Source organism: Ammospiza nelsoni, chromosome 6 (genome assembly GCF_027579445.1).
Source record: "Ammospiza nelsoni isolate bAmmNel1 chromosome 6, bAmmNel1.pri, whole genome shotgun sequence".
NCBI lineage: Eukaryota > Metazoa > Chordata > Aves > Passeriformes > Passerellidae > Ammospiza > Ammospiza nelsoni.
This window is the reverse complement of record NC_080638.1, coordinates 7,801,301-7,825,080: the sequence shown is the minus strand read 5'-3', so window position 1 is coordinate 7,825,080 and position 23,780 is coordinate 7,801,301. Positions and strand designations below refer to the sequence as shown.

Here is a 23,780-nt window from a genome sequence, read left to right as displayed (position 1 = left end):
TAGATAATTTTCCTCTCCCGTTTGTAAATGAGCTGCAAGGTACCTTCATGAGAAAATCCTGATCATGTCACAGCATGATACAGCACTCACAGGTCACCAGAGGAGGTGATTGTAAGACATTTTTTAGGAAAGGATTGTGGAATTACACAGATAAAATGGGCCATTGTGGTGATCCTTGCTGACTTCTGTGCTCTAGAATTTAATCTCCAAATATCTATGCATCAAGGTTTAGACATGCAACAAAGTAAACCTTTCAGAATCTTTAATCCTGAATTTTTGTCCTAAATCATAGGAAGCATATGACATCTTTAGATAGAATTTGTTGCATCTCAGCCACGTACACACATTTATTATGAGAATTAATTTTAAGAGTAGCTAAGGAATTTTATCTAGGTGACAAGATATAGAACCATTCTATTGTGGTATAAATATCGTTCAGCTTTCCTACATGCACACATGACTTCCAAATATGGTTTATCTTTCTCCCTCTCCTTTCCTATGTCTGTCTTCCAATCATTGTTTATTCTCATACCATTCATCCTCTTATTTGTTTGGAAGTAGACTGTCAAAAGTATTATCAGAACACGTGGACACAGGAGGTTGAAAGTGTGAGGACCTAAGATCAATTAATGAAACTGCTAGCATTTGACTAGGGAAGTTTTGTATATTTCCTCTGCAAAGGTAAGCAATGCTGTTATTGAAATAACCTTATGCAGAAAATGTGTTTCTGCTGGGGCTCCAAAGTTACTGTGTCGAATTGGAAAGCCGAATTCTAACGTTAAAGGGTGGAAGAAGTGTGAATCTCAGTTCATTCCTAATTGTGATGGCGCTACTGAAGCTTCCACAGCATTCTCATAATGGACATTTCACATGCATGCTTGGCACTGTGTTTCCGTCCCTTTTGCTTGAGTAAGATTTGATCTAACCCTCAGCTTTTTGTTTTTCTTAACTCTTGTACTGGATGTTACATACTGCTTGTCTCCTGTCAGTCCTCAATACAAAGAGATACATGAAGTGTCTATGAATACTCTCATGCTATTAGAATATCCTGTGGTACAAACTGACCATGTAAAGGAGCACACAACCACCCTCACCTTCAAAATCTTACAGCTGCCTTTCCAGTCCTTCCTACTGGTACCTGTGCAAATGCTCACACAAGATTTACTGGAATCATGAAAAGAATTTTTTCAGATCCCCAGATCCTTTACTGGGATCTGGAAGAGCCTCAGCTCAATTCCCTGTGCAGAACTCCTCCTAAACATAGTAGGAATCTTGGAACTTCAAGAGAACATGAACCATGAAAAGCTTCTGGTCAAGACGTAACTGTTGCTTAGGAGAATGTTTTTCAACTTCTCTAGAAATTGGCAGGATTTTAAGTACAAGGGATGTTTTAACAAAATTTCTCATCTCAAGGTGGTTTTTATATTGAATCGACATAAATTGGATTTGAATTGCTGCTCCTTATTAAGTAACAAATAAAATCTTTCTCAAGGTCAGGTAAAAAATTGTAGGATAATCAAGTGGATGCAGGAATCTGCTCATCAGCTCACCATCAGTTCCAACCCAGTGCATTCTTAGTATAGATTTTAGGGCTTTTTTTCTCTTTTTTTTTTTCCCTGAGCAAAAAAAAAAAAATTGGATGAGCCAATGAAAACAGTCATGCCCAGAGGCATTAAAATTTTGCTAACTGGATCGAAACGAGGAGGTAATTTAATTCTGTGCTGTTACTCACAGAGTAGATGGCTAGAGCTCCCCATAGTTAACTATATCGGCATGCTGCACTCATCACAGCAGTTAATAGTGCACCAAAAAGCATAATAATAGTATAGGAATACAAGAAATAACAAGAGTGCATTTGATTGGCCAGGAATGAATATCTGCTATTCAGAGAATAGGAATTTGCTTATAGTGCAATTGTTGAGAAAAAGCCCAGCACTAATTACACAAATTCAGTTTTCCCAGCAGATCGGTGTACAAAGAAATGAATGTAAATAAAAAATAAGGGTCAGTTTGATGACTGTTTCAGCAATCAAGTTAAAATAATTCTTTCAGTATAATTATACATGTGTTTTGGCTGGAACAATTGAATTAAGTGATTCTACACTGAAAAATAAGTGCAGTGTTCATCTGGAACACTTATTGAAAGTGATAGCATGATGCCATTAGGAAACTCAACAAGACACTCTACATTCATGCATTAAGAGAAGAAGAAGTCTGAACATCTGTTTCCCGCTATTGAATTCACAAAAGGAGCTTCATGGGCAGGGTAGAAGTGAACAAACAATAGTTGGAGAAGGTTATCTCTGACATTTAACGAAATGTTGAAGTATCACAAAAATGACATAACGTGAGAATGAAATGTTTGAAATAATGGTGTGCTAAAAGTTAGCTTGGGAAATGAAGCACAGATAACAAGAACAAGCCAAACCTCTGCCCATCACTCTCTAAAATGTGTACAATGAAGGATCAGTTTATGAACAGCACACTTTTTTATTCAAGATGTACAAGGTGGCATGAAATGGTTTTAGAGAAATACGCAATAAAGTTTCACCAAATATTTCTCTAGCCATTAAAAAAAAGGTGACAATTAAAAGATGTGTCTGTAAGTGTTAAAAAATTCCAGACATAACAGTCAAACTAAAGAAAAAACAGAGTTTTTATCTTGGATGTGACATTTTCTTTTCTTCTTTTCTTTCCATTTCCACAACTACGAGTCTTGGAAAGGGAGCAATAATAAAAGATAAATGGAAGCAAGAATCAACTCGCTGCCAAGGGCTGTAATACAATACCTCAGCATTTCAAGGGTAAATCAGTGTGAACTGCGTTTGCCGTCCCTCTGAAAAAACGAAGTATTAAACTTCCGTTCAGTCAATGCGGGCTGCTCAAGGGTAGGAAATCGGTGTCAGACAGGGGGAAAAAAAAAATAAAAAGAGGGGGGATAAATGAGGGGGGGAAGGGGAAATGTAAAAAAAAAAAAAAAAAAACAAAAAAAACAAAACAAACAAACAAACAAAAAAACCCAACCAACTAAAATAGCAACAACAAAACAGACAAAACCCCAACCCAAACAAACAAACCCAAAGCCGGGTTTCCCGAAGAGAGCACCGAGCTGAGCGGATGGGGAGAGGCAGCGCGGCTGCTCCCAGCGCGCTCCGCTGCGCTCGGGCCACGGCGGCGGCTGCGGGGGCGAGCGGGGCGGCGAGTGCGGCCCCGGAGCCCTGCCCGGGCCGGGGGGGAGCCCTGGCTGCCCACCCGAGCTAAGGGGGAGCCAGGCCTGCTCCCCCGGGCCGAGGGGAGCCCTGCTGCTTCCCTTCAGCCGAGGGGGGAGCCCTGGCTGTTCCCCCGGGCCAAGGTGGAGCTCTGCCCGCCTGCCCAGGCCAGGGCAGGGAGCCCGGCCTGCTTCCCCTTAGCCGAGGTAGGAGCCCTGCCTGCCGGGCCAAGGTGGGAGCCCTGCCTGTTCTCCCCCAGCCGAGGCAGGAGCCCTGCCTGCCTGGGCCAAGGTGGGAGCCCTGCCTGTTCTCCCCCAGCCGAGGCAGGAGCCCTGCCCGTTCCTCCCCTGTCAAGGTGGGAGCCCTGTCTGCCTGCCGGGCCAAGGGGGAAACCCTGCCTGCTTCCTCCCAGCCGAGGTGGGAGCCCTGCCTTCCTGCCCGCCCCAGCCTAAGCGGGAGCCCTGCCTGCCGGCTCTCCCCTCCCTCCCTCCCTGCCTGCCTGCCAAGGTGGGATCTCTGCCTGCCCTGCCTCCCTGCCAAGGTGGGATCTCTGCCTGCCTCCCTGCCCGCCCCGGCCGCGGTGGGAGCCCTGCCTGTGTGCCGTGCCCTGCCCTGCGGCGGGCTCGCTGTCAGCCTTGCGGCGGGGCTCTCCGCGCGGGCTCCTTTAAATTGAGGGCGTTTCGTGTGTCTCGCCGGCTGCTCTCGGGTTTAAAGAGAAAGGGGCCGGAGCGAAGCGGGAAGGTGATCTTTGCCCGGCGGCTCTGCGGTGGGGAGTAGGTGCTTTTGTTTCTTTGTTCCCCGTCCCGGGGAGGCCGCGGGGGTACGTGGGGCAGCAGCCGAGCTGGGCTCGGCTCGGCGGGCACCGCTGGCTGCTGGTGGGGGTCGCGGGGCTTTGGTGAGGGTTTTTCCCTCCCGCTCCTTGCCGTGGGAGTTTGGAAGCATGGCGGAGGCGGAATGAGAGCGTGCGTGGGTGTGTGGCGGAGATCCACGCGAGGCTCTCCCGGGGCTGGCCGCCGTGAGGATGCGGGCTGCTGGCGGGCTGCCCCGGGCATCCCCCGGGGGGCCGGGGCTGCGGCGGGTTTGCTTGGTCCTGCCCCCGAGGGGCAGACCTGGGAGCAGCGCTTCCAGCGCTCATGGCAAAGCCATTAGCTCAGCCCGGCTGCGGAGGGGCCCCGAGCAGGACAAACGCATCGGACTCCGCGGCGGGTGAGAGCGGGGCGGGCAAGGAGGGACGGGGGGTGGCTCTTACTCACTGTGCGCTCACCCCTGGCCCCAACCTCTGGTTTATCTTTATGGCTTCTCGAGGCAGCCCTGGGGTGCTGCTGGTGCGAGAGCCGGAGGGCGGGTTCGTGCGGGGCTGCGGCAGCGGCGGGCGGAGGCGGCCGAGCTCCCCGGGCGCCCCCGGCCCCTCCGCCGCCCCCCGAGAGCGAGAACCGGACCCTTCTTGTGCCAGAAACCGCTCTTAGCTAGCCCAGGGCTCTGCGTGTCCTCTTCAGGCTCTAGATTCAAATCTCCGGGGACAGAGTTTCGCTTTTAAGAAGGCTCTGTTTCTTCACTAACGTTGTAGGTGTGAGGAATGAAGGTTGCTGTTATCCAGGATTGCTGTGTGCATCCCAGTGCAATGGTGACATCTGAGCCTGCTGGCTCTGCACGCTCTGTTTCTTCATTAAGGTTCTGGGTGTAGGGAATGAAGGTTGCTGTTATCTGGGATTGCTGTGCACATCCTGGTGCAGTGGTGTTATCTGCACGCTCTATTTCTTCATTAAGGTTCTGGGTGTAGGGAATGAAGGTTGCTGTTATCCAGGATTGCTGTGCGCATCCTGGCTCAGCGTCATCTGAGCCTGCTGGCTCTGCGCACTCCTGGGGGACTGCAGCTCTTGGGACAGCCGGACGGATGCATTGCAGGCTCCCCAGTGCACTTTCAGCATACTTCTGACATTACTCTGCAGTGAAAAATGAATGAATTATTATTGGTTTTCCACGTGCATGATGTATTTTTTGTTTCGTTGCAAAGTGGATGCTGTGCCAAGTGTAACAGTTTGATGAGGGTTTCGTGACGTGGATTGTGATTTAATATGAAGTTTCTAAGTAGGACATTCCTGAATTCATTCTGTATGGTGCCATGAGCCATCTGTCAGGATTATACTGCCCTTGTTGGAACCATGGTCAAATTTATATGAAGGTGGTGAAGTGCTGAAGAGTCAATACTATCCTCGAGTTCTAGCTGCCACTTACTTTATCCTGCTGGCTTATTTGGTCGCTTTATTTATTTTACCTACAGTCTTATTTAAATTGGCACACTCACTATGCACAGTACCTCTTCAACTCCACTTTACACCTCTCAGCTAAACTTAACACTAATTTCAGGACAGGATTTAGAAATAGAACATCATAATTAAAAGCAAAGCTGATGATTGAAGTCAGCTTGTAGTACTGCTTAGTGTCCTTACCACAAGAGACACTTTTGCTCCTTGAGAGATGTGATATGTCAGTTTAAATATGTATTTTGTTTTCTAACTGGTGGAGGTTGAAACTTTTGTACTAATTTTTAATGACTATTTTGCTTAGACAATCAGAAGAACATATAGTGAGGACCATGCAAAGAGGAATCAACTTCAGAGGTTTTGGACAGTGTTAGGAACCAGGCTCAGTTTCCAGAAGTTATAATTTTATGAGCGAGTAGACATTGAATGTTCCTAAAGTTTTGCTTCAGGAGCATTCAGTTTGTCTGTGTGAGAAAGACTTTGTGCTTTCCTTTTGGTAAGGGAGACATTATCAAGGCAATGAAATTGTTTCTAGTGGGCATAGTCCTGAGAATGTCTAGGCTTCAATGATTAGAGCAGATTTTACAGTGCAGTTAACTTTGTTTTGCTCTGGCCTCAGACCAAGGGCCTTACAGGTATAAAGTATTGGTAAGCTCTTGTGCCAGGCTCTCCATCCTCCCCCCAAAGTGCTGCACACACTTGTAGTGGGTATTCATAATGTAAAGGACAAAGGCTTCTTGTGATTCAAACTTACTCTATCAGTGTAGATCACATTTTGATGCAAGCCATGAAAAATTCTAATTGATTAATGAGTTTCAGATGGTGGTTCCCCTTCAGTGCCCCTCCCCCTGCTCCTAATGTACAGTGTGTTCCAAGTTAATCTGGGAAAACTCGGAAACCTCGGGCTAAATTGGTTGTGGTATCTTTTATAAGGATAATAAAATATCTAGAAAAATTAAATTTCCTCATAAGGATATGCTGCTGCATTTGTCAGCTTGTGTTTTATCTGCTTGTTTATAGTAGTGGGAAAAGTAAAGATTACATGTAAGATACCTGTGTGATAATGCAGATAAGAATGTTGTTTCTTATAGAAGGGAAAGCTCTGCAAATAGCTCTTGAAGAGGAAATATGCAAGGTAGTAGCAGAATGCCTTTAAAAATTATTGTGTTTGTGTTTATGTATGTAAAAGGGCAAAAGGAGAGTGATTACTCTTCTGTAGCAAACTGGAAATAGAAGGTGGTAAAAACTGACTAGGTAACATCTAACAGTGAGTGGCAAGTCTTGGGTTTTTTCTTACTGTTTCTTTTAGTCCATTTTTAGCGTTTGAAGAAAAGGAGCTTTCACAGTTTCATTTGGGAAAGTCATTCCACTGTGTAGCAGATCTCACCATGGGGAACAGTTTCCTGACATTAAAGAATGAAAAGTTTTTAGTTATTTTTGTGGCTCTCAAAGGAAAGCATTCATATATCTTTTTTTTCCCCCTCTTTCTGCATGTATGTGTGTATATACACATATGTGTATATATGTGGAAAAACAAGAGCAACCTTTAGTCTGTGAACTGATGTTATACTCTCCAAATCTGAAAAATATATCAACTCTGAGACAGGAAAACTGAAGTAAGTTTTAAAATGTGAATGTATTTATCCTTGTTTCTGCCATGTCTATAAAACTGGCACTTGATGATGTGAAGGTGGTGATTGCAATATGGGTCCCAAATTGTGGGCAGCTTCATTTCTGCTTGCACAATTATGCATTTTGTTCTGCAGCTCACTCTGTTTATGAACACTGAATCTCAGCCCTTTTTTGCACTCAGCTTGCTGTTGCAGTTAGGGAATGATGCATGCAGTCCATTTAAGCTGCAGTAAAAATTCAAAAGTTCTGTTCTTTTCCATCTGCTTGAGGTGATCAGAGCTAGCAGGGAGATCCAGCAGAGACCCTTGCCAGATACACTCGTGAGCTCTGTTCTGGCTTTTGATCCTGTGTCTCCTCTCTCCTTCCAGGCTGGCTGCTTTCCAGTAGCATTACCTTCTCCCTGAGACAGCAGGAGATTGTCTGTATTTATGGCTGATACCCCTCTGTCAAAGCCAGTGTACAGGCCAGTGCTCAGGTTCCAGCTCCTTCAGAGAAAGCCTTGCTGACCTTGTCTGAGTTGTGTCTGTTTCCTCTGTCACTCACAGTGAAGCAGTTGCACGGTTGTGTGTGTGATGTTTAGTTCCTTCTGGTGGCTAATGTGCTTCTTCACTCACGTTATAACAGATTTCATTGCACGAGCTCAAATCCTGATCAGATTTATGGAAAAGAGTCTTTGGACCCAGGGTCTGAGGCAGAGTTACGACACCTTCTGTTCCAGCAGCTCAGCTTTGCAGAGCACTGAGCTGGCATATGTGCAGGTGTCCTGGGTGGCTCTGGTTTGGCTGCCAGCTGCACAGAGCCAGTCACTGACCCTGCCTGCTGGGCAGCAGTGCCCAGTTTGGGGCCAACCCTGATGTCTGTCACAGTGTCCCTTCAGCTGCTATGTCAGCTCTTCTGCTAAGGGCATGTCATGTGGCACCTTTGCATCAGAGGTGATTTGATTGGTCACTGCTGCAAGTGCAGACATTTGCTTTGTGAAACATTTCCCCCCTCCATAGACACTTTTAACTTGTTTTTATTGTTTTCTAAGTGAAAACAAAGAAAAATGCTTGTTTCACCGGATACTTCACTTCTATGCTAATTCTTAAGTCATGAAGATCAAGTGACTCAGCAAGACTTCTTCATTCCTGACCTGGAAGGATTGTATGTGGGAGCAAGCTGCAGGAAATGGTTCAGGCCCCTTTTTGTTTGAGAATTAATGCACATTTAATTGGGAACCAGGTTGAAGTGACAGTGAAACTCATGTGGTGCAGAGAGCCCTGCATAGCAGCAGCTACTCAGTGTAAGCTGTTATGCATATATGCTGGGACTGGATGGGTAAATTGGAGAAAAAACTTATTGGTTCACATGATAATCTAGCAGTCTGCAGCACATGTATTTTCTATGTATGTATATCTATGCATACATGCAAGCTTTTATATGTATACAGTTTTTCCTCCCTTTTTATACTTGGTTCAAGAAAATAATCACAATTTTACAGGTAAGGAGGGTGGTTGGAATAGGAAAGGGAATTGAATCTGGGGGTCTGCAGCTGAGTGCTTCATTGTGCATCCAGTTTTACTTTCTGGATTAAACAGTCTTTGCCTCCTGTGTGTTTTGAGTACAGTGTATCATTCTTGATTCCTTTTTTCCTACCTGCTAACCCCAACAAAAGCCAGTAGAAGCACAGAAGATCATTTGTTTGATTCTCATTGCTTTCACCTGATGATCACTGATAACAATCATGAGATAGTGTAAAGTTACTCTGCTGGCAAAATACAAGCAATGAACTGCAATAAACAGATAACTAAATGCACTACTGTAGAGCAAAATAGAAACTTCACTGTTCAGTAGGAGCAAGCAGAGAGAAACAGGACCTTTTAGTGTGTTGAATCTGATACACATTTCTGGGTGTACTGTAAACCATCCCACACTGAATTCTTCATCTAGACAATGAGGCTAAGAATTTGAGACATCATCCTCTCACTGAGAGAGGCTGAAAAAAGGGTTGTGCTACATAAATATGAACTGTAACAAAACAGGATGAAAAGTAGTCAAAGACTGTTCCTCATCTACATTCTGAATAGTAGGGGAAGCAGTTGCTTTAAAGCATTTAGAGGTAAGTTTTGAAATGCTTCTGCATATCACGTCAGCCTCAGCAGTTTACAGAGAAGTGTAACATTCTGTAAAATATTTGTCATGTTTGTGTTGGCTGGTTTTAAACAGCTGTATATGTGGTGACTTGATGTTGCTGTTAGAAAATAGTGAGATTAGGAAACCCAATATTTTTTGGCTCCTTGGTTCATACTTTGTCTGCCAAAAGGAAAAGGATGAAATATTTATTTGGGCCAGAGACTTGCCTCAGCTGTGGTGATGTATCCTTAAAAGCTGCTGTCCACCTCTGATGCAAGTTGGTCCATCCCTCTGACCTCACTGAGAAATTGTCAACAAACTTTTCTTCAGTTCACTAAAAATGAAATATATGAAGAGATTTGAAGGTATCTGAGTGATGAAAAAGGGGCCTGGCCTTCACCACAGGGAGAATCTTCATGCAGATCTTGAAGGAGCTCGGTATCCATTGCTGTCACCTTCACAGAACTCTCACATTTTGGCTTCTTCGTGGATCCCAGCTACTGTCTGATGAAGTTCTGATAAGTATCTAATAAATACAATTGATGAAGTAGCTGAACCATTTATTGAAACTTGGGTACTTCAGTACTGAAGTATTGTGAAGGCTTAAGTTGAATTTAACAGGTTCAGTAGCAATCAGTGTTTGCATGAAGGATAATTCAGAGCTGGAAAGTTTCTGATGCTTGCAGGTTGATAACTGGTCTCCAGTATAACTTGTAGAGTTTGTGACAGGAGATACTCTGCTCCTTGGAAGCTGAGTCTTAATTTTTTAATAATTAATTTTAAAAGTCCAAGGTAGGAATTTTGTGGATTTTACTGAAGTGTAGGGCAGTTTTTCAGAAAAGTAGTGGAGAAGTGAAAAATTTTGGGTTTATTTTGGAAATGAAATCAAAGAAAATTTACACAGAGGTAAGGTTGGCTTGTATGTGATTTATCTGTGATTTTTCAGGCTCTTCATCAGTATTAACTTTGTCATTCCTCAGTCCTCACCTTGCATGCCTACTTCACAAATTAGTGCATACATTATCTTCATTCAGGGCTTTATTTCAAGCAGACCTAGTCCCAGTATAGAGATGCATTAATCAATTTCACCTTCTAGAGTGAAAATGATCAATGCATCTCTATATTTCTGTCTCATTTTCACCTTTATTTTGTCGCCTGTCTGTCTGACTTTTGTTATCTTTCCAGTTTCTCATTCCGAGGATGGGTCTTATGAAAACCACCTTAAACTCAGAATACCCTTCCTGTCTTTCTTTTTTCTTCTTACTTACCAGGGTTACTATGAGACTGAAGCACCCTTGCATCCTCCAACATCTTTGTTCTCACACTTTTCTTCCCTGAATGTGTCTCAAAAGTTTCCTGGGACTTTACACAGCCTGATTGCTGAGTTAGGTCAATATGAAATATACTTAAAGACAATGCTGTATTTTAGAGGAACTGAAATAACATCCCTATCCCCCCAATTCTCTACTCTGCACTTCCACCAAAACAAGCCTGAAATGTAAATATACTGCAGTGCTTCTTCCACAGACACTTGTGGAAACCCAGGCTGCTTCCATGTAGCTGTTTGAGAAGCCTTCCTTCTGTTTTATCTTGTCTTAAAGAGATGTGTCTTTGAGACCATGGAAGTCTTCAGCCCCACCAGTGTCAGCAGCCAGTGTTGTGTCTGGATGACTGTCAGCCATCTCATAATGTTGGGGATTAATTAAGCCATAATTAGCCCAAGGTTCCCATGTAGAGCACTTCATATCCATGGTCCTGGAAGTGATGAAGTGGGGTGAAAGAAAAGGGGATTGCCTGTTGTTTTCTTCTTCACAACCCAGCTCAGTGTGTGTTTGCCAATTTTTACCCTTCTATTAGAGCAGACCCTGCATGGAGTTTCCTGATTAATATTGCTCTGAGCATCCCTGAAATATAAAATAACAATACATTTGGGTTGGAAGGCACCTCCAAGTGTCATCCAGTCTAACTCCCTCCACAAAGCATGTATGAAATGTGAAATTATTCCCAATGAAGTGGTGCAGGGTATAAGTGGTTCCTTTAGTGAAACAGTTCTGCTTTTTCTGTTGTATTTTTCCAATTTGTATGTAAAGAGAAACAAATTGCAGGATTTTCCCAAATATTTAGATACATACACTCAGGAATAAGAATTCTCTCTCTTTTTTTTTTTTTTTTTTATTTTTTTTATTTTTTTTTTTTGCAGTTTTTGCATTTTACCACTGTCATTGCAATGGTAATTCAAGAGAAAAAATTTACTTCACTTGTGGCTCTCACTGTATCATTGGAGGTTATAGACCCCAGAAAATAGTCAAAATTATTTGAAGGTTCTTTCTGGAAAGCAAGTATGTGATAGATCATTGATATTTCCCCTATAATCTTTGATGACAACTGGTGTCAGTTATCTGTCTTCCCTCTGTTTCTATCCAAAATGATTTGAAAGAGTAATTTATGTGGTTCTGACTAACATAGAAAAACTTTAAATATACTGTAATTGAAATTCCTTAGCTGTTGGTAGCTTCTAGTGTGAATCCATCCATTTTGAGTGTGACAGTCCAGACTGATTTTCTGCAGAGCTAACAGTCCAAGTCTTTTCCCTCCCCTTCCTTTCAGCCTGCCCTAAATGAACAGGTATGATTTGAATTTAATTAACCAGGAAGCTATAAATCCAAGCTGACATTTTTACAAAGTCAGTTTCATAACAGAGCTGTGCATGAGTTAAGTACTTTAGTCTGCTTTAAAATGCTCTGCCTTCAAAGAAACTTTGATACATAAGAATTTTTTTTTGTTAGAAAAATGTAAAATCTACTCATAATTCAGAAATATGTGTTTATAGAAGAGAATAAATCTTTTTAATGTATGTTTTTGCTTCTCCCCCAGTGAAAAAAGTTGTCTAATTTCAATAAGAAGTATATTTGTAGTGAAAGCTGTGCCTATCTCAAGGGCAAGCTAAACTTCAGGACTTGGGGTGAGGTACTGTCAAAAAGAGCTTATGCAGACCTTTTTGCCAACATGGAGTTTTGTTACACAGAGTAGGTTGAAAATGCTGAAGTATTTTAATACAAGTACTAAGGTATCCCAAATACCATTACATACATTAGGAAAACTCAGTTACAGCACAATTTTATGGAAAGGCAATTTTTTTTTCTTTTGCATTTAATAAATATTGTCTTTTTTGACATTGAATTTTGTTTCAGTGTATTTGTTATTTAGGCCACAATGGATAGTATAACAAATTCTTCTTTTTTTTCTGCTATTGTTTTTAAGGTCACAAATATCTCTTACCTGGTATGAAAGGCATGTAAAGGACAGAGAGAAAGTGTTTGCAGGTTCATAAATTGAAGGCACTTGACATGTCTTACTACAATTGGTGTGGAGAACAGGCAAAGGACTCTTCCTTGTGGGTCTCACAGTCACTTAATGTCTGTCTGGTGCCGCCTGTACAAGACCTGGTGTGGTGGTGTTTGAGGTCCCCAGGACGAGGGAAGAGATGAGAATCTTGACTCCATGTTTCAGAAGGCTGATTTATTATTTTGTGATATATATTATATTAAAAGGAAATGATATATTAATCTATACTAAGGAAAGAGAAAGGAGACATCAGAAGGCTAGAAAGGAATGGATAATAAAATCTTGTTAAAGATTGAGAGTCCGACACAGCTGGCTGTCATTGGCCATTAATTAAAACCAATTCACATGCACCTGTTGGTAAACCATATCCAGACCACATTCCACAGCCATCAAATAATCATTGTTTACATTTTATTTCTGAGGCTTTTCAGCTTCTCAGGAGAAAAATCCTAGCAAAAGGATTTTCATAAAACATGTCAGTGACATGCTTGTGTCTGCTGGTTGGTGTAGGCTACAGCCTACCAGGCAAGGAAGTATTTCAGCTCACTGCTACAACTGCTACAAGATTCTTTCAGAGAGGGAAAAATAACCTTGCACACTTCTGCCCCAGGTGGAGAACTAGCCCTTGAGGCAGAGATAGGTCCAGTGGTTCTAACAGCAGTGGCTCCTGTGACTGACAGTGCTTAATACCTCATGTGTTAGAGATTCGTTGTCTTACCTGGAAAGTTTCAGTGAGTCATCGCTGAAGCAGAGGAGAATTTGACAAGTGTGAGTGACCAAGATTAGCTGTTCTGCTGCTTCCTGAAGAAATAATGCTTTTGAGTCAATATATTCAGTGTAGTTTTTCCTTGAATAATTTTGAAGCTGTAGGATAGGCTGTTTCCATTTGCTTACAGCATTTAGTACTTGTTAATAAGTTTGCTGTAGGAGTGCAATTTGGTTGTTGCCATGTTTTTCCTGGCCATGATCCAAACATCTCTGAAGCTCTCCAGTTATCCTGAATTGGTATTGGGTGTTGGGTCAGGCATCATAGTGGTTGTTAGCTTTGTTGTTAGCAAAATGTTTATTTCCATTTGATTTTAATAATTCCTTGCAGATCATTTTGTTGTGTTGGCAACATGTAGCTTGGTGAGTACAAATGAGGTTAACATTTATCTGTATGATTTAATCACTTAACAAAAAAAAATTCCATTAACAAAACAAAGTTTTGGTCACTGGTGTGTATGACCATGTGTAAGATCCACCTCTGTTTGTCTGATACCTGATTTCTTAGGCACATGATTACTGTTGTCGTGATTGAATCTCAGAATGGTTCAGGTTGGAAGGGACCTTAAAGACATCTCATTGCAGCCCCTTCCCTTCCCTACCATGGCAGGGACACCTTCCACTGGCCCAGGGTGCTCAAGGACCTGTCCAGCCTGGCCTTGATCCCCATTCCAGAGATGGGGATTATATTCTGGTTGGGATTATCGTCTACAATTCTAAAAACGGCGCACGTGAGACTTTAATTGGTGTAATGAAGAACTTTTTTTCTTTTTTCTTTCCTTTTTACATATTTTTGTGAGCAGGGACGAGCGGATAAGCCATGTGCACTGCCCTGAGCCCGAAGGCACGAGGGCCTGGCCTCTCCGACATGCACCAGTACAGCCAGTGGCTTGCCAGCAGACACGAGGCCAACCTGCTGCCCATGAAGGAGGATTTGGCCCTCTGGCTCACAAACCTACTGGGTAAGGTGCAACAAGATGGAATAATGCACATACTGGGCAGTGTGAGAGCTCCTTGCCCTGTTAGCTGGGGATTCAGATTTCCTTGTGTATCAAAAATAAAGTTACTATTACGTAGCTGGCATCATGTAACACAAATATTAGCAAGGTCAGAAAAGCTGATGAGTCATTTGCCTCCACTGTGTTTCTGTGAGTAGCATAACTGAATATTATACATTCTGTGTTTAATTTTCTTTCAAATTTCCTTGTAATTTTTTTTTTTGCATGCATTTTCTGTACCTGTACCACTAAGATGAATTATACTAATTGCTGCCTTCACCTATGTCTTCCATTTTTACTGATAGGCCTCCTGAAGAGTATGGTGTAGTGACTGTCTTGAGCAGGAGGAACCATTTAATAGCTCTTCTCTGACCAAGTGGTCAAATAATTATAATTTCTGCCCAAGGCAAGGCATGCTGAGACTTGTGGTAGCCTGTGCATAGAGGGGTTTGACCTAGCATAGCTGGGACCTGGAGATTTACTGGTGTGCAGACAAAGCTTGCTGTTGTCAGAAGAGGATGCAAACCAAAATTGAGGGGAAAAAATCAGGTACATATAAAAAAGAGCAAATGAGATTGTCCCTGGCAGGAAGGAAAGAGATGTGCAAATTATTCAAGAAGGTGGAATTTAGAAATTTACTTTGAGATGTGCAAATTATTCAAGAAGTTGGAATTTAGAAATTTACTTTGAGATGCGCAAATTATTCAAGAAGTTGGAATTTAGAAATTTACTTTGAGATGTGCAATTTATTCAAGAAGGTGGAATTCAGAAATTTACTTTGAGATGTGCAAATTATTCAAGAAGGTGGAATTTAGAAATTTACTTTGAGATGTGCAAATTATTCAAGAAGGTGGAATTTAGAAATTATGAGCTAGGAAATAGTATGTTGTTTGCTGAGAACACTCAGGGAAAAATATTTTTCATGTGATCTCTGTAAATACATATGATACTACCAAAGAAATAGATGACTTAGAGAATACCTCATCCTAAAGGACTCATGCCAGTAATTCCTCTCATTAAATAAAGAGGAAAAATATTCCAGAAGCTATGTTTACATGAAACTTTAGTTGATGGGATTTTGGAAGAAAATTTGGTGTGCATGGTTTTGGAGGATTTATTTAATTTAAAAATAATTCTGAAAATCTGTTCTGTTGAGACATGGGCAGTGTCTTGTCATGGCAAATGCTGTAGTTAAACCATCTCAGTGATATCATACAGTAACAGAGTATATCCAGTGTCTTTCATCAGCTCATTCTGTATTGCTCCATTTCCTCTTTTTTAAGAGAAAGAAAAGGAAATATCAGTTATGTTATGACAGATGTCATAAGCACAATGTCAACAGAACACAATATTTTGCAGGTAGACAATACTTACTTTTGAGTTGAGTTATGAATCTACAACTTCAAAAGTGGTAGGTGTTTTAAATTATTTATTTGTATGGTACTTCCATTTAAATTAATGTGTTTTGAATATAAAATTGTCTATGCAAAACCAGAACAAAATTCAGAACTTTTCATTCCAATTATCACAAGACAGTAATCCAAGTGACTATTTTTGAATTGGAAGCAGCACATTCCATTAAGGATTCAATATATTGTTTAATGTTTTGAACAATGAAGTTTTAGTGATCCACTCAAAAACAAACAGAAGATTGCTTGCAGTTTGTAACAGAGTTCTCCCAGTGATAAATTTAGGAATGAGGTCACTCTTTGAGCAAGAAAGTAGCAACCAGCAGGAGGTTCTGAAATGCCAACTGTAATTAAATATCTGATTTTTCATATGGACACCAAGTTCTGCACTGCAGGACTAAATGGGCACAACCTTCTTTTAATTAAGCAGTGTATACAGTTCATTTGCTTAATGCATCCCCCCACACCTTCTTGCCCCAAGCTCTCCTTTTCTCAGAGTTTGTGCTGATGAATTGAAATTATAGTGTTTTGTTAGAGTGCTTTGAATTCCTATGTAGACATTGTTATTCAAATTAATAATTCAATCAAATTAAAATTCACATTCAAAATAAATGAGGTGTGAATTAAAATAATTATTATTCATAAGAGTATATTAACTCAGAATTCAAATTTTGTTTAATTACTGCATAATTTGGATAAACTTTAAATAGAGAAGGTATGTGTGAGGATCCTGCTGTACAGTAAAATAGGAATGAATGTACAGCATGCATTGTTCAGCATCCAAAAGGATAGAAGAATATGGAAGGCTTTTTTTGTTTGTTTTGGGATTTTTCCTATCTATGTGGAAGAAATAATGTATTTTGAATTAATGGTCAGTAGATCTTTGCATGCATGGATGTGCAAGTAACATGGAGCAGATAATACTGTGTGTATCCACATCCTAGCTTGCTCTGCCTGTATCTTCTGTGGCTTCATTGTAAGTGGTTTTATTGCAGTTTTCATGCAATAAGATTCCTCAATTCATAAAGGAAATTAATATGCATATAATTTAATTTTTGCTGTTTTGTTTTATTTATATTTTGTCATTCATCTGTACTAGGACTCAACAAGGACACATAATCTTTTCAAATAAATATAGATTAAAAAATAGTATTTTAGGCAAATACAGGGCTCAAACTCTTTGAGATAGTTTGATCAAGGGATGGTTTTTTAGGAGATTTTTATGGAGAGACAGTTATGTTCTATGCAGTGTTACTGGAAGTTGGCATGGTGTTGGTTTTGCAGCAGCATAGCCTGATGTGGTTCAAAATCAAGCTGGAAAACATGATTGGGATATTGCACTGTATAATATGAATGAAGAGTTTTGATATCAGACAGAAAGCAGGAATAGTTAGAATTTTACCTTACCCAATTGATAAACTAGAAGAGTGAGAAACATGGTGCAGCTGGAAAATAACATTGGAAGAACTTTTAATCCTGAGACTTTGCATTTTTAATTTAGCATGGACATTGTTGTGGGGGTTTTTGTTTAGCAATCACCAGTACTTTTGTGTGCACTTTGCTAATTATTTTTTGGAACCATGTCAGAGAAACTCAGAGCTTCTGAGAGGACAGTTCATCTTTACAGCTCCATTGCTGAATAGATTTTAGCTGTCTGTACTCTGGGGGATGGATAAAGGACATTGCAGATGAAATCCATGTGTCAGATAGGATTAACTCATATGATATTGTACCTCAGAGCATTTTCAAAGTGGGACATGTCAGTGTTGTGGTTTGTCTGCTGGAAAGGAAGATTGCAGCCATGGATGTTGTCTCCTGTCCTTGCTTCTCTCTGTTGAGCTTTGGTGTCTCAGTCAAGAGTGGCAGTGACAAAGCTAACAAGATGTGTTAGTCTAGCTGATGTACAAATCATAATGATCTCTGAGCCTTGTTTCTATTAGGTACAGAGGTGATGAAGCATTTGGGAATGCTTTCACTTCTGACAAACTCCAAATTTGGTAGATTGTACATGTAGTTACTTTAGTAGAATGTTCTCGTGGACACTGAAAAGTTCTGTTCCACCCTGAGCAAGCTGCATATGGGAATTGGCACACTTGGGCCACTGAACTCTTCTAGTAGAGGCAAAATGGCAATTTGAAAGATTTGCTTGCCTGCTTTACTCTCTAGTATTGTCTTATTTTCTTTTGTGTGTCTGCAGAAGCAGAATGGCTGACAAGAGGAGGAGAGGGCCTCCTCACCACCCTGTAGCTTAGGACAGGTACACAGAGATGGTTTTCCTGTTTCCTCTTGGGCAGTTTTGTGAACCTCTAATCTTTTTCCCCATTCCCAGAGTTTATTTACAGGTTGCAGAGGGTTATAATGTCTTTTTGTTCCATCCAGCTTCATTTAGCATGTGGGACTGACTGCACCTCAGGCATATGTTGGGTTCCAAGGTTTCAGTCCTGAGCCCTCTTAACAGAAGAGGGCTTCAGAAGCTCATAGCTGAGGGGCCAGGGAATGCAAGATGCTGAGAAACTGGACATGTAAACATTGAACATTGTTTGATGCATGTTACAGTTTCTTGGGTGCAAAAGTGAAGGAGGCTTGGAGGAGAGGAACAGAGGTGAGGATGTTAGGAGAGGCAGCAAGTTGAAGACAAGGCTAAGTATTTATGAAGCTGAAGGAGGTGTACAGTTTGAAGCTGGAGAATGGTGAGTCTTCTGCAAAAAAACTGTCTTCCTTTGATTCTGAATTAAATCTGTGTCAGCTTAGTGTTCTTGCTCACCTTGTTGCCTAAGAGCATTCTGTGACAGAATGTGTATTTTCAACATGAGTTTGTTCAGATCCATCCAGTGGGAAATACAAGTTTTAATTGTCTGAGTATGAGGACATTCACAGTACTGATACCTCCAGTGATTCTACTGGCACTGATGTATTTTCTTACTTAGTTGAGTTGCTTTATAATTTTCTTTATTATCCGCACGCCTTTGGAATTTTTTGTATGTCCCGTTTAAGGTAAGTAATAATGTCTCAATGCTTTCAAAATTATTTCTCCTACTGTCAACTATTGTGGGGAAGAGAGCAGTCCTGTCAGAAAAGAACCAGTTTTGTATCTGCATAGTCACTGGCCTTGGTTTTCTTTATTTTTATTACATTTTGTGTTCCTGAATTTATATGCCATTTGAATTGAGAGGGTCAGGAGCAATTGTTTCAGTGGGGCCTCAGTATTGTAGATGTTTCAGAGATTCCCTTGAGTGAAATATTTATCTTTGTAAACTACTGTTTTTGTGTTACTACACAAAATATACAAATGAAATAGTCCATCAGCAAGTTGTGAGGCTGGAGTCAGTCTTGCCCTGTAGTGATTACCCCAAGTGTGATAGAGGAATTGGGTAGATTTGGATACCTGGATCTTTAGGTCCATCTCTTCTTCTGAAGACTCTGCATGTCTGAGACTTGTAATGAAAACTTTATCTTCAACCTCTTGGGCACACACCCAAGGCATGAACTCTCCCATTATATTTTCATGGACCTCCAGTCTGGTTTTATGAGGTCCCCCAGCACTGGGTGACCTTACAGACAATTGCTCACAGTTTGCAGGTGGTGGGTGTTCAGGTGCAGCTGTTTGACTTTTTTGAGGGGACTTTTTCTGGTGGTTGTGGTAAAAGAGAGGGTAGGCAGCCCTTGAGAGTTATCTGAAAGCCTTCATATTCCTGGATTTTCTTCTCATACTTGCAGTGTTGTTTTTTTATTATATTTAATGTTATTACCATTCTATAAAAACATCGCAACTGCTTTCTGGTAATTATAGGGGGAGTTGTGCATTTTTAATGGAGTTTGATGTTTTTTCCATACAAATACATGGAGCAGTTTTTTTCCTCAGGTTATGAACATTACTCTTACTTGAATCAATACATTTCTACTGTTAAATATGTCAGCATGTCTGTTTCAGCAAAGAAATGCCACCTTATGAAGCCATAAAATACTGAAACTGAAAGCTGACACCTAATATACTTTTCATTGGAGACAGATGTTCAATGCAAAACTCATTCTTTCAGATTTCATAAAGGCAAATAGAACTCAATCCAGTTTAGTGTACAATATGCAGTGACCAAACTGCTAATGCAATTCAGCACTTAAAATAATATAAATATATTGTTCAATAGCAGAAGAAGATAAGCAAATTTTTTTATATCTCTGTAAAAAGAAAATATCGTTAAATAAGTTTTAAGGGTTTTATAACATTCTATTATTATGAAATGATGCATCTATATATCATAGGACAGAAGAGATATATAGAATGTGGGAGGGGTTTTTTGTGTTTGTAAGAAAATTGTGTTGCAAAACAAAATAAAAATTCTTAGACTGTTAAAGATACTTGAAATAAATTTTTTAGAAGAGGAGTGTATTATAAAAAGTAATACTCAAGCAGTTCCTGAAGCATAGTTATTTTTAAAATTTAGCTTTCTAGTGGCTTTAGATCATTTTATAAAAATGCTAATGGGGCAAATGGAAAAATATGTAGGCTGGAATGGTGGCAAAATATTTTCAGATGCTGAGCTGTTGAGTTTTTTTTATGTCTGGGCTATTATAGTTTCATTCCTGGCTTCATTTAATCTGGAGATATGGCAAAAATATTATCAGTTAGGCATAAGCTAACTCTGCCTGTCTGCAGTGCTGCTGCTGCTCCTTTGCCTGGAGAAGTCATTTATGCATACAGGAGCTATAAAGTGGGCGACATGGCAAACAGAATCAAGTGGGAATATAACAGAGAAAGTCTTCATGTTAAAAAGGTATTTCTGAAGTAAAATGTGATAGAAAAAAACAAGTTTAGCTTCAATGAATAACAGAAGTGTGCTGTATCTGAAGATGGTTTGCTGCAACAATCTTTATTGTTTTTATCTTAACCTACCAAACTGAAAGGAATCACATTTTGGGTTTTGCCCAAAAGTTGCTAAAGTATCTCAAAGTTTTCAGACAAAGGCGTAGAGAAGTCAGCTTTCCTAAAATCTTTTTAAATCTTTTTAATCAGCATTTTTTAAATCTTACTGCTTTATAATGCTGCTCTGTTCAGTATTGTGACATGGAGTATCAGGTTACAATGTATAAGCAAGAAGTTCAGTACTAATGCGTATACTTCACATTTTTGTTACTTTTGAATGTTATTTTTTTCCCCTCTCTTCTTAGTGAAAAAGATATGGGAAAGATTCACTTTTCCTATTTTGCTTGACAAGAAATTGCAGTGAACATGTTCTAAACAGATTAATATTTTCACTTTCCAGACATCTCATGGAAGCAGGAGTGGGTGTGGATGGGATGAGAAACCAGTCTCACTTCAGTTTTTAAATATTCTTATTTTTTCTTTTTTGACACATTAGACTGTTGTTGCTAATGCATGCTGTGTAACAGCCTATGAAAAATGAGTTAGTAGTGTTATTTCCTAAATGGCATATTTACATACTGGATGGAAAAAATGCTGTCGTAATTGGAAGAACAAGAATTATTCCTTGATGTTCCCTTGATAAGAGTGGAAGTTAAAAGGGCTGAAAAATACAGCAGCTCACCAACATAGTGTACAAAGTAAAGGGAAATATTTTGGTAGAAATGTGAAAATGAAAAACCTTCAATAGGAAATAGGAATATTTTTAGTGAAGATTATGTTGAGATCCTGGAAGTGAGTCTGGGATGGTAAATAATTCCCTTCTCATCTGGGGTCAGCATGCAATCTCCTCATGGCACATGTGATCCCCTCTTCCAGGGGGATGTGATTTCATTTTTATTTAAGCTTGTCTGGCCTGCTGTAGAAGAGGGGACAGTTCCTGGCAGCTGTAATGCCATATAGCCTGATATGAGAATTGATATAGTTTTAAAGCAGGGTATTTTAGGTGTGTTCTTTTAGTGAAAATTTTGATCTGTGTGGCAAGTAGATGTATAACATAAAATTTTACTCTCTGTTATTTTGTTATGTCCCTAATTTCACTTCTGGAAAAGAGCATTCATAGGAGCATTGCAGTCACAGCCTTCTCTGCTTCTTGCAGGATCAAGATTTAAGTCTACTAAAAATATGCCACCCTTTCCTTTTTGACATGGTTTTCTACTTCTGTTACAAATCAACTCTTAGCCATCCGTGCTATAACTGCCCATGCACACTGGTGTAAACCATTTTCCTGCTGTACTCTCTCTTTTAAAACATTATGGTCAAAGCACTGCATCTTCATAAGTAAAGTGAAGTAAACAGGGTTGGATATGCTAGAACTATTTTTCAAATATCATATGCCTTCCCAAAGAAATCATGGGGTTTTTTTAATAATTTGCTGTATATCTACCAGTAAAGTAGTATTGAGGTTATTCATAAAATATTCAAAGTAATGCAAGTTTTTCAGTTAAAGCTTTTATCACTTTGTTTTTTTTTTTTTTTTTTTTGTTTGTTTGTTTGTTTTTAATTTATCTTTTTACACAGATGCAGTCTATACCACTGCGTGCTTTCTGCCATGTTAACTTTCTGTTTGATGTTCAGGTAGAGAAATAACAGCAGAAACCTTTATGGAGAAATTGGATAATGGTGCCTTGCTTTGCCGGCTAGCTGAGACCCTGCAGGAGAAATTTAAAGAAAACAGCTTTGATGCAAACAAGCCTGCCAAAGTAAGTGTTGGTCTGCACTCTAGCATGTAATATCAGTATCTGATGTATCCCACCGTTTTGGTCCTGAGGGGTTTTTTTAACAGTTAAGAGGTTTTATATGTGGAGATTCTCCAAATGGGTGGGGAGGAAATTGCTCTGTGTAGAAAAATTGCAATATGAAATTGATGGAAATAATGTTTATTTGGTATTTAAGTATCTATGCAAAGCAGTTACTCAAAAATACTTGTAATATGTGGAGAATAAGAGTAAAACAGATCTGGCAGTGGGATGTGGTAGGCAACAGTGAAAATATGATCCTTGTATTTATTTTCAGGGGGAGTATTAAGTAGCTGTGGGAGGTGTATTCTCCTCTAAGAACAGCTCTAGGGAGACCAATAATAAAACTCCATAGTTAGTTTTGGTGCCTTGAGTTTAAAGATCCTATTGGTGTACCAGGAAGGGTTTCAGTAAAGAGTTGAAGGAATTATATGGAAAATGTGAAACTTAGAAGATACTTAGGAGTTTTGGAAGGATCTGCTTAAGGACTTGTTTGAACACAACCTTGCTTTAATTTAAACTATTCTCAAGGGACAGTCTTACTGGGAAACATTCAAGAGTGCAGCAAGTTCATTTCTTGGAGAAGTAGAATTAAATGGTTGACACATTAACACATTCAATATGAAACTGTTCTTATATTTTTGGTTGCATTCAGGTACATCTTCCTTGAAAGCTAAAACAGGCAAATAAAGAACAGGTAGAAAAGAGGCCAAGAACAGAAATCACATAATGCATTTTCTGCTCTTGATGTTTCATAACTTGTCTATAGCAGAAATTACATGGCATAAATTTTATCAGCTAGTCTGAGAACTGACAGTCTTGTGTCAGTTGCACCTGTGTAAGTTGTTTTGCTTGGTTCCAAGTTCATAATTGTTGATGTAGAAGAAATTGCCTGTCATATTTCCTAGTTTAAAATATAATCAGGTCTTCTTTAGCAGAAGTATTGGGTGGCTTTGAAGTTCCTCTTCATAATATGGTCTGGCTTGCCTTCACCTAAGTGTCATGGTAGTTTTCAAATGAGAAAACACACAAGGCAGTCTTTTTGATTGAGCCTAGGGACTAGCTAGGCAGAAGGAAGAGGTACTGGTTTTTGTGTTGTAACTTACATTAGAAGGCAATTAGACATTTGCAGTCCCATATGTGGTGATTATTTAGATTTGTTGGTCTTTATTTATCAGGCTGGTACAACTGACAATGCATTTAAAAGGAAAAAAATCTACCTCACTGCTATTTTCTCAATGTATGTTATCTCATACTTAGTAACAATTCAAAGAAATGGCAGAATAATAGATTTGTATCATTGTATACTATTAGGGAGTTATTCATCCTTTCAGATTTCAATTCCCTGTATAGCACTCTTGGGCAATAGGACGAGTATTCACGGTGAGA

General features: G+C 40.1%; 1 protein-coding gene across 3 annotated transcripts in view; it reads left to right on the top strand.

Moving 5' to 3' along the window:
* The first annotated feature begins 3,390 nt into the window (after positions 1-3,390).
* The window catches only part of GAS2 (growth arrest specific 2), a 74,195-nt gene continuing 53,805 nt past the window's right edge, over positions 3,391-23,780 (top strand). For all 3 annotated transcript variants that reach the window (XM_059474360.1, XM_059474361.1, XM_059474362.1), the window contains exons 1-3: positions 3,391-3,415; positions 14,131-14,289; positions 22,231-22,355. In XM_059474360.1, the coding sequence (XP_059330343.1) occupies positions 14,148-14,289; positions 22,231-22,355 (267 nt within the window). In that variant the 5' untranslated portion in view covers positions 3,391-3,415; positions 14,131-14,147. The remainder of the gene's footprint in view (positions 3,416-14,130; positions 14,290-22,230; positions 22,356-23,780) is intronic.